This window comes from Zootermopsis nevadensis, unplaced genomic scaffold, assembly GCF_977971745.1.
Source record: "Zootermopsis nevadensis isolate Lab colony 2312 unplaced genomic scaffold, Znev_1.0 Znev_ptg000003l, whole genome shotgun sequence".
In the NCBI taxonomy this organism is placed as follows: Eukaryota; Metazoa; Arthropoda; class Insecta; order Blattodea; family Termopsidae; genus Zootermopsis; species Zootermopsis nevadensis.
Window position 1 is genome coordinate 5745876 of NW_028259135.1, and position 21019 is coordinate 5766894.

At 37.4% G+C, this 21019-nt stretch overlaps 1 protein-coding gene and 1 long non-coding RNA gene across 2 annotated transcripts; both read left to right on the top strand.

The window, feature by feature from the left end:
• The first annotated feature begins 831 nt into the window (after window positions 1–831).
• LOC147874905 (uncharacterized) lies at window positions 832–20695 on the top strand. The gene is made up of 6 exons (XM_087340900.1): window positions 832–862; window positions 16012–16127; window positions 16977–17104; window positions 17960–18048; window positions 18864–18953; window positions 19986–20695. Exons 2-6 carry the CDS (start codon window positions 16026–16028, stop codon window positions 20117–20119), a joined length of 543 nt encoding a protein of 180 aa, XP_087197026.1. The 5' UTR covers window positions 832–862; window positions 16012–16025; the 3' UTR covers window positions 20120–20695.
• On the top strand, window positions 3899–9637 carry LOC147874906 (uncharacterized). Its single transcript, XR_015532719.1, has 5 exons — window positions 3899–4045; window positions 4600–4727; window positions 6742–6821; window positions 7799–7894; window positions 8926–9637. It is a non-coding gene; the product is annotated as an uncharacterized LOC147874906 (long non-coding RNA).
• Window positions 20696–21019: the final 324 nt, after the last annotated feature.

Sequence of the window (21019 nt, forward strand, 5' to 3'; positions counted from 1 at the left end):
TGAGTATCCTAACTCTGAAATACAGCACCATGTAGTGTAGACTGTTACTGATGCTTCGAATGTCTTTACTGCTCCATCTTCAAGGTAAAGTTGATATCAAATGGCTCATGGTGATACTTGTATAGCATGGCACACGTATAATTCTTCACTACCCATGGTGTTAAATTTATAATTTTGTTGTACATAAAAACGATGGGAGCCGCTCATAATGTCATGTCCAAAAATTTGTTAATTTTATAATTATACTCATGGTAATTGTTAAAAGGCAATATCCTTGACTCCTCTGATATGTATTTATCAGTAAGGCTAAACAGAGACATTTTTATCTTTATCGATAATATGGAAGAATTGTGCTGTTCTCTAACAAGTCAGACATTCTGACTACGAGAATTTGTAACACGCACTTATTTGTAGGGTATATACTCTTGTAATCAATAAATGATCCTACTTAAAAAATTTCTTGTATATTTTCTTAATAAACTCAACTTAGCCATAGAGTATTTCAATACAAATTTTAATCTGCTTTTAAAAATTATTAAATTTCTCAAAAAACTGTTTGTGATGAAAGCATTTTGGCGTTGTTGTTTGTACTTTGTGGCAAAACATGCGATAAAGAAATATTTATTACTTTAACGTCATTTTCTATTTACTTATGACATAAAACACTCCTATGAGCAATTTACGTTACAATTATATTTACATTATTACAAACTGCGGTGATAATATCGACAGGAAGGTCATGTATTTCTTTTATTCTACCTAATTTACAAATCATGAGGCACAGAAAAACCCCTGCTTTACGAATATATAAACGACTGTCCTAAGGAATTCACAAAGGAGACGCAGAAGAGTCCCAGGTCAAGTAAGTAGTCTACACATAATTAAGTAATAAGGGCCTACATTGCTCGTATTCCTCAAATACTATTAGGGCGGACGAATTAAGGGACAGGAAGTGGATTATGGCATGGGAAGACGTAAGAAATGCATGCATTTTAATTAGAAATAAGACAGGATAGGCGCACAACCAGCGCCACAAAGGAACGGGGTGGTCACCCAGCAACCCTGAGGATGAAAACAGAGATGGTTCTCTAAATGTTGGCAGCAGATTTGGTTTGTTCATGTGGAATCTGAGAATCTTATTTTTGGCCTGTGGACCTGTGACGTTTTTTTAAAGAAATTCTTCATTTTTCAGTTATATAGAGAATGTCCAAGAAAGATGTACAACCAATGCTGTTGTTTGTATTGGATGTGAGTATACATCTTTTGGGGAATTCTGACTGTACATATACAATTCATAACGATGACGATACTACTAGTGCTACTACTACTACTACTACTACTACTAATAATAATAATAACAAAGTCAATTCAATAATCACATAATAATAATAAAGTCCCCAGCAAACAGACAGGTTAATAATTAAAACAAACAACAAATGACTTCTTTGTTCATACGGAATTTGATCGAATCTGCACGTTTAATTCGAAATTGTATATTATGTCCTCCAGGCACACATAGACATGTCTAGCTACAACACTTATATCCATTCTTACATAAAACAGCGAATGATTTATAGCCTGCTGATTGGGAATTTCAAATACATTTGCATTTTGTGGGTTACAAAACCATAGACGATGTTAACGACCTTGGATACAAATGGACGACCTGTTTACGTCTGAAATGGAACGCGCGAATGTAAATTAGAGCAATTTAATCTAATCTGCATAATATGATATGAAATTAATGGACAAAGTGTGTACTATTATCCAAAAGTGTAATTACAGTCGGACACTAAAAATATTAGCCATGTAATACAACAGGTATTTTCAAGGTCAGCATTTAGTCACCTTCGCAATACGACAGGCCTGCAACGATGTCAGATAAGTTACCTTACAAATGACATCATATCTGTCTAACGTTAGTATCTTCCTGTTGAATTGTAGTGATAATGTCAACTGAAAGGAAATGTGCATGTCTGTGTTGTTGTATATTTTGTTAAGAAACGTAATAGAATTTATCTAAACACATGACCTGAAGGTCGTACTTGATGGACTAGTACTTAGCGTGCTCGCCGCTAGACCCAAGGTTCAAACCCGGTCCTTAAGGGATGTAAAGCCGGCATGTAAAAGAATCTTACGAGCATGAACGTGATGTTTCATAATCAAAATTAAGCGGCCATTTCTCAACACAAGTCTCTCCTGATTCACTACCAGATGGATCGAGCAGACAAATCAGGATTGAGTAGAAATTGTGCAGATGCAGTGGTTTTGACACTCACTATTCATAAATGCACATTTCAAAGAAAAAGAAATATCCCACACGGGAGGAGTCCAAGAAAAGAACATGACCTGAAATATTTCAGGAGATAGCATTAGAGCCCCAAATTCTGTAAGTAAATAACACATAACCAAGAGGTAAATGAATAACAAGCTTGGAAAGTGTATTCTACGAGTTCATTGCTATATGCATTTCAAGACAATGAGAACTTGATGGACAGTTCCAAACGATCGCAGCACTTCAATGTCTGCCTCTCGATTTTCCTCATCCGTCGGTCTGTTATCAACGCGCACAGAAAATTCAAAAGTACAAATTTGAGGTCATGGAAAATAGTACAACCTCCACATCAAATTTAATCCAAATCCGTCCAGTGGTTCTCGAGTTGAATCGACGGGACGCATGGACAAACAGGCAAATATGAGCAGTTCATAACGTTGTCTTGCTACGCACTTCATTTAAACAACGCATAATTAGGGCCTTCATTACCCGTATACTTCTAGAGATAGTATTTGAGCAAACAAATTAAGGGAGATGAGACGCGTGGGATATGAGAAGACGTAGGAAATGCGTACATTTTAATTTTAAAACCTCAAGAAGTAATGACAGGGTCTGGCGTAAGATAGAAACTGGTGAAGAATTCTTATGTATACGGACATGAACATCAGAGCTTCATAGAAAAATGGAAAATTCTTTACCAGCTGAGCGACTATGCTGTAAAGCTAGTCCCTGAACCATCGAATTAATTATTTGCATAAACGCATAAGAAACAACAGGCTTTATAGTAGGTTGGACGCCGACACTACTAGACACTACACAAGATTTCTTGGTCAATTGTAAATAAATTAACATATTAGGCATATAAAAATAGTGGCGTATCAATATTAATAGATCTTCAAGGGTTCTGAAAAATATACAGTATGTCCACAAAGTCCCTCAGAGGTTCTCAAAATGTTGGCAGCAGATTTGGTTTGTTCATGTGGAATCTGAGAATCTTATTTTTGGCCTGTGAACGCGTGACGTTTTTTAAAGAAATTCTTCATGTTTCAGTTATATAGAGAATGTCCAAGAAAGATGTACACACAATGCTGTTGTTTGTATTGGATGTGAGTATACATCTTTTGGGGAATTTTGACTGTACATATACAATTCATAACGATGACGATACTACTAATATTACTACTAATAATAATAAAAATAATAATGATCTGAAGCATAATATTTACTTTGGGTAGCACTCCACTTTAAGATTCATTATCTCAGCGTTTTGCCCAAACAGTGTATATACGTAGGTGTTTCGTGATGTTAACAGAATAACCAGCATACACCAGGTGGCCTTCGTAACAAAGACGGTTGGCATATCCCTTGAGCTAGAAACTGCTTTTTGAAATATTAATTTGGTTAGCGACATATTTCAAAGATTAAAACCACTATGCCCTTTTTTTGCGTTATGAAATGATTCATTTATGTTTCCCTGCGTAAAGAGCGGGATAGAGAGGTGAGACGCGGAGGAAAATGGAATGTCCGTAACAACAATTAATGTAGGTCTGATAACGCAGTTTCTCTCTGTGTGAAACATGCAGGTCCAAATATGCGTTCAGTATACTCAATAAATGACGAAAATATAAAATTAATAAAGTTTATATTATTACAGGAACTGCAATTAAGATGTATCTTATCATCCTTCTTGGCGTAGTCAGCAAATTGGCGTTGGTTTCCGGTCAATGAGATCTTGGTGATCCAAGACTGGAGAATGTTGATTGGAATGAAGTAAGTACTGACTCACAACAATTATATAATTTTAACCGTCACACAAATATTTTATTGGACATTATAAACAATTTTACCACAACAAGTATCGGCTCAAATTGACAATCAACAGGTGATTAATGAACGTAATGCAAAACTAATTTAAGGTTTAGGGACAAAAGAATGCTGTCTTCTTCGTTGCTGCGCCGTGTAGTCTGGTACAAGTTTACCGACGTTTCGGAGCTTTTTGTTGCCTCCTTCATCAGGGAGATTGCGATGATGGAGGCACCAATGACCTCTGAAACGTCGGTATACTTTTACACTCTACACGGCACAGCAATCCAGAAGACAACCATCAATAAGGATTATGTTAAGACTCACCAATATACACCACAGCTGTGTTCCCCAGAAGATGACTGTAGCCAGTGTCATTAAATTTACTTCAACCACCGACATCTGAGCTCACTCCGTTAACTCCCCCCACAAATTCCATCGTCGCACTAATCAAAGTGCAACAAGAAAACTATCGGTTTAGACAGGATTTGTGTGTCTCAGTCTCTCTAATGATCTTACAGTTGACAGGTAAATGGTACTGGCTCTATCACACATCGAATAAAGTAGAAGACAATTTAGACTGTGTTCGTACCATTTACGCGTTCAGCCTCAATGGAATTTCAGTTTTCAACACCGTATATAATAAGAGGTAAGTTTACAACATTAAGTAATTAAATTAACTAGTTTAAGGGATTCTATTCTTTGCTTAATTACGTGACATTCACTGTCTCGTGATACAAGTGGTTTGACACGGAGGCCTCTGAGAGGACTTTTCACTGATATCTTAAATATAAATAAGTAATAGGAGCATCTCTTGTTTGGTTAATGATGACAGGAACATGAAAATCGAAGAACTTCGAGAAACACTTTTATCCGTGTACCAGAAAGCCCTATAATCGAATTCTAACTTCCACGGTCATTCGCTCGCAATATAAAATAACCGCAATAGAAATTTAGAATAAATATACATCAATTCATATTTAAATACATTCAATTCTCTATTTGAGTTAAATAACAATGTTAATGGAAAACATGGCCACAAGTGAAAAAGACTATGAAAACTGAGACATTTACCACAAGAATAAATACTTGACATTGATTTCCACACCAAAAATTATGTATACAATTTATAACAAAATTCCAAACAACACAAACATTTTTAAAATAATATATACAATCATATATATATATATATATATATATATAGTGACGAAAATGTTATTAAAATGTCCGACAACTACCAGTGCAGCCCCTGTAAATCTTAGAAACAATTCACTCCATGTTTACAGCTGATTCAGTTCCTCACACATCGTTAGTGTTAAAATGATTTACTCTCTATTTTATTGTTACGGGTTACCTTCTTAGTGTATTATATTTTGTTACTAAACATTTATTTTGTTCTGAAATTAGAACAAGCTGTAATTTGTAAAACTGTTATTTTGGGCTTTATCCATCGTCTAGGCCGCGGATTCTCGAATCTTTACAGACGTGGCCCCACATACGCCACTTATAAATCACTGAAATTTTATTAAAAGTCGCTGCACTTTATTACAAATGCTATAAAATTAGGCCTACTTCTGTAAATTTTTTCACGCATTTCAATAGTTTTCTTTAATTTCAATATCATGGGTCATTAGATGTAGGATTTAAGGTTTTCACGGCAGTGAATTTGAAGATGGCTGTCTTCTGGGTAGTTGCGCCGTGTAGTCTGGTATTCGTTTACCGACGTTTTAGAGGTCCTTGCGACTCATCGCACTGATAATGGAGGCAGCAAAGACCTTTGAAACGTCCCTGAACTTCTACCAGACTATAGGGCGCAACAACCTAGAAGACTCCCATCTTCAGTGGGTCATTACGTTAATTCATTCATTTTGTGAAGATTAACATCTATCCTTCTACGTGCTAATCAGTATGACGCGTAATATTTCTTCGTTTTACTGTCTTAACAAACGCCTAATCTTCAAGTCGCTCACAGTGACAAATACTGACGATAACAAAACGTGTTTTCTGACGTCAGATATGTAATTTTCATCCTACAAGATAATAGAGCGTTGTAAAAATCGCACGAGGGCGGCTGGCCCCCTGGTTGTTCCACGTACGAGCCTAATTCGAACAGACAGCCCCAACAGGCTAGGCTTTTGTCCTTCTCTCGCTTAAAACGCAAGTACAACCAATGAACTGTGGTTTTAATGAAACCTAGACAATGGTAAATTACAAAAACAAAAACATTTCTATCCAAGTTATTGCGAAATCACAAGAAAACTTCAAACGAGTTACAAAATATTATTTTGGGTTACTTTTGAGTCGGTCAACCTTAAAATATTTCCCTATATTATGGAGACGCAATTGGTCTACGAAACGTTGGGTTAGTGTCCACAACTGACACGGCTTGTTGTTCGAGGTAATACTGATTTCGGTATTGTACATCTCTCACTCTCTGGTACGGTTTGTGGGAGAATACGAGTTGCTGTAGGTACTGTATATTTTGCAATGAAGCTGTCTGTGCTGTCATTATTGTAAGCATCTCAATTACAGTAAGTCTAGGATACTTTGTCAGTCAATTATACGGTTCGAGATTCTGGCCGCTTATAATATAATATGATAAAAAATTTCTAGTAATTTTATAGGTTAATGAACTGAATGTTCTTTTTCGAATCTAACAGGAAACAGCGTAAAGTTACATTCGCTAGAGAAGCTTCTAACTTTAGAACAAACGGATACTTTAACATTCTCACCGCCAAATGTAAGTACGAACTGAAGTGTCCAGTTACATTTTATTCAGGAAACAATACCAAACGCTTTCACGAAGAAAGTAAACTGTGTCATATAAGGCTTGGGCCACACGACCGTACAAAGTACGTAAGTTTTAACGCACATCGTGACGTCAGTCATAAAATTATGATTTGTAAGTACAGACAATGCTATTTTTTTCTTTCTAAATCCTTTCAAGCTGCCACGGTAATTGGCGGTCGGTTGGTGTCCTCACCTACGTCCGGTGCAACGGACGTACTTTGTTCGGTCTTGTGGACCCAGCCTAAGTTCCCTCTGAAGCCAGTTTGAATGAATTAAGGACTGTCCAAATATCTACTTCACTTCCTTATTGGCTTACGACGTTTATAATAATCTTCGCCACAGGTGATTCGTTGATTAATGCTGAAATTCTGAAATATTACCTATTAATTCTGAGAACCACATGAAACCCTTAATATATCCTTTGTGCAAAATTTTGATACTGAGATTTAAAATAGTTAATCACTGTGCTGAAAACACCACTTCACAAACATCTTTTCTGGCGCCAAGACTGAAACACAAAAAAATATATCGTGCAACATACACAATTTTCCATTTAAAAAGTAAATATACCCATAACAAAAATGTTCATAATGAACAACTTCTCAAGTAACAGTAAGTTCAAGTATGCCCATAGTTGATAATTCTGTTAAAGGCAATTACTTAGTAATGTGTGGACCTGCTTGCAATACTAAGTTAGTAACATTTTAAATAATTGGCAATGTCGATTTAATCATATTTCCTCACATATACAAACTTTACGCCCTCAAGTCACCTAGAAATCGTGCTCCTCTTTTAAAATTCCAAGAGCAAATAAACAGGTCAGATCACGGTCGGAATCGATTGGTCTGTATTGTTTTTCGGATTTAACTTTGTTTACTGCAGCATACAGAAATAGTTTCTGTCATTTGAACAAATTTTTATTTTTAGTTTCAGCAAAAATTTGGACTGGCAGATACCTTCTGTTGGCAATCGAGCGATACAGTTACATCATAATGACGTATTGCTCAAAACTGAGTGGAAATAGTAAGTATAATCTTGATGATTAATTTATTAAGAGACTCGATGCATCAGCATCAAATTCAGAGACGCTGAGTCCATACAGCATCACAGCCCAGAAGAACGTCCTCGTATTCACAGATAAATTAACTTCAGATCCCACACGTATATCTGTTGCTACACATAAACTAGGCTATAAAAGGCTGAGCATATACTTTTTTCAACATTTCTAACCCATCTGTCCCTGCATAACATTCCTTGACGTTCTGGCACTTAACCTCCTGCTGATAAGGACGTTACACCACCGCCGTCCCTATAAAGGCGCCTACCATCAGCCATCTTGTGTGTTTTTCGTCACAAACAAACTCTTTAATAGGCAAATTTATTATTTGTGAAGACATAATTTCCTTAAAATATAAATTTTTAACATTTATCTGCCACTTAACGCTTGACGTTGAGAGTGGGATACTCTATAAAGTCTCTTTTCAAAAATTTTATACGCTCCTCTCCCTTCCCCTCGCTTACTATATGCCGTATCCACCACACCTTCTATGCTTTAAAACAAGCATAAGAAACAATTCATCATGTTCGTTGTTACGTCAACTAGTCACTTTATCGCCTTTTACTCAGTGAAAATGTACCTGTATCAAGTTATTTGACAAGTCACAAACTCATATGCATTAATTTGTTTTAATTCGTTCACTTAATTAAACACTGTTTTCATAGATATTTATTTGCATGTGTTCATTTGTATTTTTAAACAAGAAAGCTCAGGCGGTTTGGACGACCGGGTTTCAATTCCCGGCATGGCCAAGAATTCCTCCCCACATCCAGAACGGCTCATAAACCCTCCCAAGCTCCTGTCAAACGGCTACGTGGGGGAGGGTGTAAAGCGACCGGAACTCGCAGATGACTGTCGACAGTAAACAGATGAAGAACGAGTGGCGTCACTCCCTCCAACATTAACTTCAATTTCATTTCTTTATCTCTGTTTCTATCTTTTATTAATCAGCTAAAACTTCTAAGCTGAATTTTTACAACACGTAATCTGTTTGCAGGAAAAGCTTACATCGGGTTTCGAAACCTGAGTCCTGATGAAGCGACTTTGGAAAAAGCGTTTAAAGCCTTCAACGAAACTGGCCTAGATGCCAGTCAGCTTGTGAAATGGAGATCCGACAATTGCTACAAGTAACAATGGGAGCGCACGAACACAATTTCAATATTTGTACTGCACATTCTTCGTTGGTGTAGGGTGTAAGGGGTAACATCTTCTGTTGAAAGCATTGTTCAAAAGGCAGATTTTTACAGATATGGATCTTTTGTAAAAATATAGGTTTCTGAGTCCAATTCAACATATAAACTGAGGCCAGAGGGAATGGACAAATTATGCCAAGCCATGCATATCAACACAAAAATCACTTTTCCACCCCAAAAAGTTTCATTTAACGCTCCATTTCTAATGAGTACCCAATTCTGAAATACGGCACAATCTAGTGTGGACTGTGTCACTAATTCTTCGAATAACCTTACTGTCTCCATCTTCAAGGTAAAGTGGCTATCAAATGGCTCCTCCTGATACTTGTATAGCAGGGCACTCGTTGTTGGGACCTGTTTAATTTGCTTCTACATGACGCCATCATTGAGAAACAGCACACTTTCCCTTGAAACCTAAGAGGTTCGATATATATCATAATAACTTGTTCATAGATGCATACTTCCTGTTTTATCACTGGTGAAATCAATTACAAATTAGTAAATGTCTGCTACACATCTGTGTCTATTTACTTTAAGATGATACATTTTCAAAGCAAATTTTATTAAGGCCTGTCCTCACCACATTCCTCTTCACATAACATTTTAAGTATTTAGAAGTAACTCTTTAAGTTTGGAGATGTGTTTCAACTTAGCGCACACAGCTGAAGCGTCCAACTTAAGAAGACAACGCATTTTGAAATTCTGTGCCCATAAAGTCACATTTATTCTTGCAGTATACAGCTTTATGAGTGTAAAACAATCTTCTAAATTCGAGCCTGATTTTAATCGACTGAAATCGACCGACAACTGGGGATGGACTGCGATAGATCGGACTCTATGAGGCATTTTTTATTCCACTGCAAAACCAGTCTTCTCGATACGTGAATGAAAGAAAGAAATTCTAAGAACTCATTATATAAGAGCCAGTAAACGAGACGTTTGACTGAAAGAGCGCGCTTTCGTGCAAACGAGGTTATGTTGGGGTCTGGAGGAGTCTGCTGTATCTCGCGGAACGAAAGCACAGCCTATAAATATTTAATAGATTTTCAAGGGTTCTGAAGGATATACATCTGTTTTATGAAATACATTAAAGTTTATTGCATATAACTCTCCAATTCCATATAACAGATAACAGTCAAATACTGACTTCAGCAGAAAAAGATCTAAATCTTGCGACATATGTTTGCTAAAAAATAATAACGTATGACACTTGTATGTGCATTGAACGGCCACCTTTAGTTTTCGTAGGCCATCGCGACTGAGTCATCACGCATAAAACATCGACGGGCCGCAAATTTCACATGTGTTCTTAGATTTACGATTCTGTATTTATTACTCTCGGCTTCATGGTCAAACTACGAAAGTGAATTTCTGTATGAAGACAGATCTTGAAGAAATGCTCCTTGCAGTATGTTATAAGTTAAAATTACAAAGGCGGCTGCGATGCGAAACTTTGATATTTTGTTTAACAAATCAGGTAAACTGAACAAGCATTATTCTCCCTACATTCAAGTAAAAAGATATTGTCGGATGAACGTAGACTTCTCAGGATACGCTCCTAGCAACCTAGAACCTCAAATCTTGCATCGTACAATTCAGTTTGAACGACTCACGTCTAATAAATACAAATTCGGTTATAACGAGATCCGAGAGACTCAGGAAAATTGCTTGTTATAACCGTTACTCGTTGTAACCATTACTGTAACTTTTGCTGTTACTCACTTCATTGGTTAGTTTGCCGGGCAGTTCTTCTCCCTAGGTCTTCTGATAATCTATAATATAAGAGAAGAAAGGATTAAGAGACTTGGGAGAAAATAAGAATCTCAATATCACGTGCACCCGCATCATAGGACACGCTCTGTTCAAACGACGCAGCTGTGTAGCGGAACATTCTGCCCTCACAATACATTTGCCCTGATACCTGAGAGCGCCATTAGGCCCTTGGTACCCACGCCACGCAGAGTCTGCGGCGATTTCCGCCACACCACCGGAACTAGGAATTTGTTCTTCGTGAGTACCTTACCGCACTAAGTGAGATCTCAGAAATAAAATCGAAAATACACGCCCTGAATGTAGACTGTAAATATCGTAGAAGGGTTAGAGATTGCTATCCGCGGGGATTTGAAATGTGAAATGTTTGGATGTCATAAACGGACAAAGCGATAATAGATCTTCGTCACTCGTACGGAATTTCAACAACTGCTCGTTACACCCGTGAAGTTCTTTAACCGTGAACGCTTTAACCGTAAAATGTTTCTCATAAAATACATAATTTCCAGCCAACGCTTCTCTGTTTGCTCGCAATAGCCGAGAGCTCGTTATAAATGAGTTAAACTCTAATACGTAGACGTCAACATAATTCATAAATCATTGCAATTTCGAATTCGTGTTAGAAATAATAATTTCTTTACGTATGTGTCTGTGTTTCCAGTGTAATATTCTTTACGTTTCAAGGGTTTTAATAAATAATATTTTAAAAATAAACAAAGAAACTATTATTTTGGTTTTGAGGTTGTATATTCCTTACCTAAAAGTTTCATGTTCAAAATATCGCAATCATGTTAGCTGATAACCCGTCGGAGATTCAATATGAATTTCTCCTGATCATGAATTCCAGGTTTTACTAGGTAACTTTAGCCAGAATATACGGCTCAACAACCCTGAAGACAGCCAACTTTCACGTTTTACTCTTACAACGAATTTATTCATCGTTTCTATTGGAAATCCACTGCCCGGCCCTGTCGCTTTACTCCTGGAAACAAATTAATTAGCCTGCAATGACTTATGAGGGTTTACGTATTTACTCTGTGGGTCTGCATTTCGTGAAGAACCTTAGTCGCTTTACACATGTAAAGCTGTTCGTTTAATGTGTAGACAACTTATGGGACTCCTTGCATAGGAATCAGCCCGTCGCAAGGTCTCGACCTACACAGATCAGCACAACATAAATATGAAGAAGAACATCATGCCTCGAGCAGAATTCGAACCCATGATCCCAGTATCCGTTTAAAAGGGCTTAAATAATAACAAACAACATATTTTGTTCAGTACAATTAGTAGAACTTTAGACACGATTTCAGAAATGGAATGTATAATGCTTCACTACCGATGGTGTTAAATTTCTAATTTTGTTATAGGAAACGCTCACAATGCCATGTCCAAAAATTTGTTAATTTTATAATTATACTAATGACATATGTTAAAAGGCGATATCCTTGACTTCTTTGATATTTATTTAATAGTGTTCATGTTCAGAAACTACGTTTGAAGAGAATATGCTTGACTGCACTCGTATTTATTTTTTTGTACGAGAATATCCGTGACTCCTCTGATATGTATTTATCAGTAAGGCTAAACAGAGACATTTTTATCTTTATCGATAACATGGAAGAATTGTGCTGTTCGCTAACAAGTCAGACATTCTGACTACGAAAATTTGTAACACGCACTTATTTGTAGGGTATATACTTTGTAATGAACAAATAAAATTATTTAAAACCTTTAATGCATATTTTCCTAATTAACTCAACATAGCCATAGAGTATTTCAATTGAAATTTTATTTTGAAGGTAAATATGATTAAGTTTCTCAAAAACTGTTTGTGGGGTCTGAGGCGTTGGCCTTGTGCCGCTTGGTAGCAGTAACCGTGAGTTCGAATCCCACTCAAGCCATGGATGTTTTTCCGCGTTTGTCTGTGTTGTGCTGTCCTGGGTACAGGTAGAGGCCTTGCGACGGGCCGATCCCTCGCCCAAGGAGTCCTACCGAATGACCATAGATCAAGGCAACGAAAAGTTGGGACCCGCAGTGATCAGGAACCTTAAGGATACCGGAAAAATATACAAACATTGTTAAAACGGAAATTAACATAAAAAACTGTTTGTGATCAAAGCATTTTGGTGTTATTTTTCTACTCTGCGGCAAAACGTGCGAGAAGCACATCAGCTTACAAAAAAATTGCTTTAACGTCATCTTCTAATCACTTATGACATAAAACACTCCTATGAGGAATTTACGTTACGGATTTATTTACCTTATGACAAACTGCGGTGATAATATCGACAGGAAAGTCATGTATTTCTTTTATTCTAGGTATTTTAAAATTCATGAGGCACAGAAAAACCCCCGCTTTACGAATATATAAACGACTGTCCTAAGGAATTCACAAAGGAGACGCAGAAGAGTCCCAGGTCACATAAGTAGCCTACACATAATTAAGTACTAAGGGCCTTCATTGCTCGTATTCCTCAAATACTATTAGGGCGGACGAATTAAGGGACAGGAAGTGGATTATGGCATGGGAAGACGTAAGAAATGCATGCATTTTAATTAGAAATAAGACAGGATAGGCGCACTAGCAGCGCAACAAAGGAACGGAGTGGTCACCGAGCAACCCTGATGATGAAAACAGAGATGGTTCTCGAAACGTTGGCAGCAGATTTGGTTTGTTCATGTGGAATCTGAGAATCTTATTTTTGGCCTGTGAACCTGTGACGTTTTTTAAAGAAATTCTTCATGTTTCGAAGAAAGATGTATACACAATGCTGTTGTTTGTATTGGATGTGAGTATCCTTTTTTGGGGCATTCTGACTGTACATATATAATTCATAACGATGACGATACTACTACTACTACAAAAAGTAAAGTAAAGTAAAGTTTGTCCCACTATACGCCATGTAGGCGCTTGGGGGGAGTGGAGGTATAGCTACTCTCTAACTTGACCTCGGCACTAGATGCGGGTGAGTGGTCAGCATCACGCCCGGCCGGATTTACCCCCGGGAAAGGACTCCGGTTCCCATTGTAGAGGAGGCTGGGTGGGCCACAGAGCCGGTCTGGACGCAGAGGCTAGAGGAAAAATCCTCTGCCCCCGTCGGGGATCGAACCCCGGTCGTCGAGCCCGTAGGTAGTCACTATACTGACTGAACTATCCCGGTTCATACTACTACTAAAAGTAAAGTAAAGTTTGTCCCGCTTCTCGCCATGTAATAATAATAATAATAATAAACATACAAATACTTAGGAATTGAGGAAGGAGATGGAATACAACATCTACAAATGAAATATGAACTGAAGAAGGAATATAATGGAAGATTAAGGATGACACTAAAATCTGAACTGAATGCCAGAAACAAAATCACTGTCATAAATGCGTTAGCAGTTCCAGTATTGAGGTACAGTTTTGGAATAATTAACTGGAGACTGGAAGAACTGAAGAAAATTGACAGGAAAACTAGGAAACTGTTGACAATTTATGGGATGCATCACCCGAGGGCAGACGCAGACAGAATTCACGTAAAGAGCACAGTCACAAATTGAAGTAACAGACAAAAGTGAAATAGTTAATATGGCAGAGTATTTGCACATAAACCATCAGAAGGTTCCATATATTAATATCATAAAATTACAAGACAGGTCTCAAGCAATAATGAGCTCAATAACTAAGACAGCATCGAAAATCAAAGAAGAACTAAATTCTGAAGATGAAATCAATGACACAAACGAAGGAAAACAAATCAAGACATTGATTCAAGAAAGAATAAAGAGAAAATGGGAGAACAAAATAATGCATGGGCAGTATCTCCGAAGTTTGGACAGACAACTTATAAGCAAAGAAGACACGTTTCTGTGGCTGACAAGAGGAGATCTGAAAGGGGAAACTGAAAGTCAGATTATAGCAGCACAAGACCAGGCACTAAACACTAAATATTATGCAACAAAAATATTGAAAACAGATACAGACTATGTAAGCAATTTGTTGAGACGACAGATCACGTTATGTCCGGATGCCCTGTGCTGGCAAAAGAGCAGTATATACAACGACATGATCGTGTTTGTACTCAGTCACATTTTAACATATGCAGGAACGCTGGGGTAAAGCTAGAAGAGAAGCACTGGTATGAACACATCCCTAAGACAGTGGAGACAAGTCAAAATAGCCAAATAACTATTTTGTGGAACCAGCAAATCAGAACAGATAGAACCATCCCAAATAATAAACCTGACATAATAATCAGAAACAAAAACGGAACTTGCCTCTTAATTGAAGGAAATGTTATTAAGAATGAAGCGGAGAATATCCTGAAATACAAGGACCTTCTCATAGAAATACAGAGAATGTGGAAGGTTCAAGCAAAAATAATTCCAGAGGGGCAACAGGAACTGTCTCCAGGTCGCTCAGAAAATATTTGGCCAACATCCCGGGCGAACACGACGTCAGGGAACTTCAGAAGACCGCCATTTTGGGAACTTCATACATCATTCGAAAGACTAAAATAAGATTATATAATACATGTGGCACTTGTTAAAAAGAATATGTATCCCGGAAATATCTGCTGCCCTATGAACGTTAGGGATAAGGTCTGTCTCGGGTACATGGAAGAACATACCCCATAAAGTGGTGAATAGATGAGATAATAATAATAATAATAATAATAATAATAAAATAATGTTCTGAAGCATAATATTTACTTTGGGTAACACTCCACTTTAACATTCATTAGCTCAGCGTTTTGCCCAAACAGTGTATATAAAGGTTTCGTGTTGTTAACAGAATAACCAGCTTACACCAGCTGGCCTTCGTAACGAAGACGGGTGGCGTATCGCTTGAGCTAGAAACTGCTTTTTGAAATATTACTTTGGTTTAGCGGCATATTTCAAAGATTAAAACCCCTATGCCCTTTTCTTGTGTTATGAAATGATTCATATACGTTTCCCTGCGTAATGTGTGGGATAGAGAGGGGAGACGCGGAGGAAAATGGAATGTCCGTAACAACAATTAATGTAGCTCTGATAATAAAGTTTTTCTGTGTGTGAAACATGCAGGTCCACATATGCGTTCAGTATACTCAATAAATGACGAAAATATAAAATTAAGAAAGTTTATATTATTACAGGAACAGCAATAAATATGTATCTTATCATCCTTCTTGGCGTAGTAGGCAAATTGGCGTTGGTTTCCGGTGAATGCGATCTTGGTACTCCAAAACTGAAGAATGTTGATTGGAAAGAAGTAAGTACTGACACACAACAAATATATAGTTTTAACCGTCACACAAATATTTTATTGGACATTATAAACAATTTTATCACAACAAGTATCGGCTCAAATTGACAATCAACAGGTGATTAATGAACGTAATGCAAAACTAATTTAAGCTTTAGGGACCGAAGAATGCTGTCTTCTGAGTTGCTGTGCCGTGTAGTCTGGTTGAAATTTGCCGAAGTTTCAGAGGTCCTTGCTGCGTCCATCATCATGGAGATGGCGATGATGGAGGCACCAAGGACCTCTGAAACGTCGGTAAACTTTTACCTCAGTCAGTATAGTGACTAGCTACGGGCTGGACGACCGGGGTTCGATCCCCGACGGGGGGGCAGAGGATTTTTCCTCTAGCCTCTGCGACCAGACCGGCTCTGGGGGCCCACCCAGCCTCCTCTACAATGGGTACCGGGGTCCTTTCCCGGGGGTAAAGCCGGCCGGGGCGTGATGCTGACCACTCACCCCATCTAGTGCCGAGGTCAAGGAAGAGAGGAGCTATACCTCCACTCCCCCCAAGCGCCTACATGGCGTATAGCGGGACAAACTTTACTTTACTTTACTTTACTTTACTTTACACGGCAGAACAACCAAGAAGACAGCCATCAATAAGGATTATGTTAAGTCACACCAATATACACCACAACTGTGTTCCCCAGAAGATGACTGTAGCCAGTGTCATTAAATTTACTTCAGCCACCGACATATGAGCTCACTCCGTTAACTCCCCCCACAAATTCCATCGTCGCACTAATGAAAGTGCAACAAGAAAACTATCGGTTTAGACAGGATTTGTGTGTCTCAGTCTCTCTAATGATCTTACAGTTGACAGGTAACTGGTACTTCCTTTATCACACATCGAATAAACCAGAAGAAAATGTGAACTGTGCTCGTAGCAACTACGCAAACGGCGACAACAAAATGGTAACTTCTATCATAGCATATAATAACAGGTGAGTTTGCAAACATTAAGTAATTGAATTAAACTCGTTTAAGGGATTCTATTCTTTGCTTAATTACGTGACATTCACTGTCTCGTGATACAAGTGCTTTGGCACGGAGGCCTCTGAGAGGCCTTTACACTGATATCTTAAATATAAATAATTAGTACGAGAATCTCTCATTCCGTTAATGATGACTGGAACATGAATGTCTATGCACTTGGAGAAACACTTTTATCCGTGTAACAGAAAGCGCTATAATCAAATTCTAACTTCCACGGTCATGTCACTTACCTCAAGAATAAATACTTGACATTGATTAATACTATGTATATAAATTATAACAAATTCTCACAGAACAAAAACTAGTTTAAAATATATAAATACATTTATATCTTTAATTTTTACAGGTTACCTTCGTAGTGTATAATATTTTTAAGTTATTGCGCAATCACAAGAAACCTTCAAACTTCAAACGAGTTATAAGATATTATTCGGGGTTTCTTTTGTGTCGGTCAACCTTAAAATATTTCCCTTGATAATGGAGACGGAATTGGTCTACGAAACGTTGTTCTTTAGTCCACAACTGATACGGCTTGTTGTTCGAGGTAATACTGATTTCGGTATTGTACATCTCTCACTCTATGGTACAGTTTATGGGAGAATACGAGTTGCTGTAGGTACTGTAACTTTTCCAATGAAGCAGTCCGTACTCTCAATATTGTAAGCATCTCAATTACAGTAAGTCTAGGATACTTTGCCAGTCAATTATACGGTTTGTAATTCCGAAAGTTTATAATATAAGATAAATATTTTCTAGTAATTTTATAGGTTAATGAACTGGATGTTCTTTTTCGATTCTAACAGTAGACCTGTTCAAGAAGGAATATATGGAAGAGGTCATAAACTTACAACAAACGGATACTTTAATGTTACCTACGGACGTAAGAAAGAAAGTAAGTATGAACTGAACTGTCGAATTATATTTTATTCAGGATACAATACCAAACGCTTTGGCGAACAAAGTAAATTGAGTAATTTAAGTTGCTTCCGAAGCCAGTTTGAATAAATTAAGAATTGTCCAAATATCTACTTCACTTCCTTATTGCCTTACGATGTTTATAAAATCTGCGCCACAGGTAATCCGTTGATTAATGCTGAAATATTACCTATTAATTCTGAGAACCATTCGAAACTATTAACATATCCTCTGTGCAAAATTTTCATACTGAGAGTTAAAATAGTTTAACAGTGTTCTGAAAAAAACCACTTCCCAAACAACTTTTCTGGCCCCAAGACTGAAACACAAAAATATATTGTGCAAAATACACAATTTTCCATTTAAAAAGTAAATACACTTATTGCAAAAAATATATAAATTAATGCTCATAATGAACAATTGCTCAAATTAAGGTAAGGTCAAGTATGCACATAGTTGATAATTCTGTTAGAGGCAATTACTTAGTAATGTGTGGACCTGCTTGCAAAAGTAAGTTAGTAACATTTTAAATAATTGGCAATGTCGATTTAATCAAATTTCCTCACATGGCCAAACTTGACGTCCTCAAGTCACCTAGAAATCTAAATGCGGGCTTAGGTATGTGCAAGGTTAAGATACCTTGCCCCGTTTTTAAAATTCAAAGAACAAAGGAACAGGTCATTTCACGGTCGGATTCGATTGGTCTGTATTGTTTTTCGGATTTAACTTTGTTTACTGCAGCATACAGAAATAGTTTCTGTCACTTGAACAAATTTTTACTTTTAATTTCAGCATCGTTTTGGACTGGCAGATACCTTCTGTTGGCAATCGAGCGCGACAGTTACTTCATAATAACGTTATGCCCAAAGCAGGGTGGAAATAGTAAGTATACTTCTTGATGAATACTTTATTAAGGGACTCGATGCTTCAGCACCAAATACAGAGACGCTGAGTTCATACAGCATCACAGCCCAGAAGAACATCCTCGTATTCACAGATAACATAACTTCAGATCCCACACGTATACCTCTTGCTACACATAAACTAGGCTATAAAAGGCTGAGCATTTACTTTTTTCAACATTTCTACCCCTCTGCCCCTGCATAACATTCCTTGACGTTTTGGCACTTAACCTCCGGCTGATAAGGACGGTACACCACCGCCTTCCCTGTATCGGCGCCTACCCTCAGCCATCTTGTGTGTTTCTCGTCACAAACAAAGTCTTTAATAGGCCTATTTATTATTTGTGAAGACATCAGTTACTGAAAATATAAATTTTTAACATTTATCTGCCGCCAAACCCTTGAGGTTGAGAAGGGATACTCTAGAAAGTCTCTTTTCAAAAATTTTATACGCTCTTCTCCCTTACCCAAAGCTTGCTACATGCCGTATCCACCTCACTTTCAATGCTTTAAAACAAACATAAGGAACAAATCATCACGTTCGTTGTTACGTCAACTATTCACTTTATCGCCCTTTACTCAGTCAAAATGTACCTGTATCAAGTTATTTGAGAAGTCACAAACTCATATGCATTAAATTGTTTAATTCGTTCACTTATTTAAACACTGTTTTCATAGTTATTTATTTGCATTTGTTCATTTTTATTTTTAAACGAGAAAGCTCAGGCGGATTGGACGACCGGGTTTCAATTCCCGGCTTGGCCAAGAATTAATCCCCATGTCCAGATCGGCTCATAAACCCTCCCAATCTCCTGTCAAACGGCAACAATTAGGAGGGTGTAAAGCGACCGGAACTCGCAGTTGACTGTCGACAGTAAACAGATGAAGAACGTGTGGCGTCACTGCCTCCAACATTAACTTCAATTTCATTTATTTATCTTTGTTTCTATCTTTTATTAATCAGCTAAAACTTCTAAGCTTAATATTTACACAACACGTAATCTGTTTGCAGGAAATGCTTACATCGAGTTTCGAGAGAAGAATCCTGATAAAGCGACATTGGAAAAAGCGTTTAAAGCCTTCAACGAAACCGGCCTAGATGCCAGTCAGCTTGTGAAATGGAGAAAGGGCTACTGCTACTGGTAACTGTGGGAGCCACGAACACATTGGAAATATTTGTACTGCATATCCTTCTCTGGTGTAGGGTGTAAGGGGCAACATCTTGTGTTGAAAGCATTGTTCAAAAGGCAGATTTTTACTTATAAGTATATTTTGTAAAAATATAGGTTTCTGAGTCTAATTAAACATATAAACTGAGGCCAGAATGGCTTGACTAATCATGCCAAGCCATGCATATCAACACAAAAATAATTTTACATATAAAAAGTTTCATTTAACGTTCCATTGCTAATGAGTATCCCATTTCTGAAATATGGCACCATGTAGCGTGGACTGTGTCACTGATGCTTCGAATAACCTTACTGTCTCCATCTTCAAGGTAAAGTGGCTATCAAATAGCTCCTCCTGATACTTGTATAGCACGCCACACTTCGTTGTTACGTGTTTAATTTGCTTCTACTAGATGCCATCATTCAAAAACAGAACACTTTCCCTTGAAACCTAAGAGTTTAGATATATTTCATAATAACTTGTTCATACATGCATACTTCCTGTTCTATCACTGGTGATATCAATTACAAATTAGTAAATGTCTGCTACACATCTGTGTCTATTTACTTTAAGATGATACATTTTCAAAGCAAATTTTATTAAAGCCTGTCTACACCTCATTCCTCTTCACATAACATTTTAAGTATTTAGAAGTAACTCTTAAGTTTGGAGATGTGTGTCAACTTAGCGCACATAGCTGAAGCGTCCAACTTAAGAACACAACGCATTTTGAAATTCTGTACCCACAAAGTCACATTTATTCTTGCAGTATACAGCTTTATGAGTGTAACACAATCTTCTAAATTCGAGCCACATTTTAATCGATTGAAATCGACCAACAACTGGGGATGGACTGCGATAGATCGGAAGAGATGA

Excerpts from the sequence above, each read along its gene's own strand:
- LOC147874905 (XM_087340900.1), top strand. The coding sequence starts at position 16,026 with ATGTATCTTATCATCCTTCTTGGCGTAGTAGGCAAATTGGCGTTGGTT. Across the intron at positions 17,105-17,959 it reads ATCATAGCATATAATAACAG|TAGACCTGTTCAAGAAGGAA; the intron begins GTGAGTTTGCAA and ends CGATTCTAACAG. Across the intron at positions 18,049-18,863 it reads CTACGGACGTAAGAAAGAAA|CATCGTTTTGGACTGGCAGA; the intron begins GTAAGTATGAAC and ends TTTTAATTTCAG.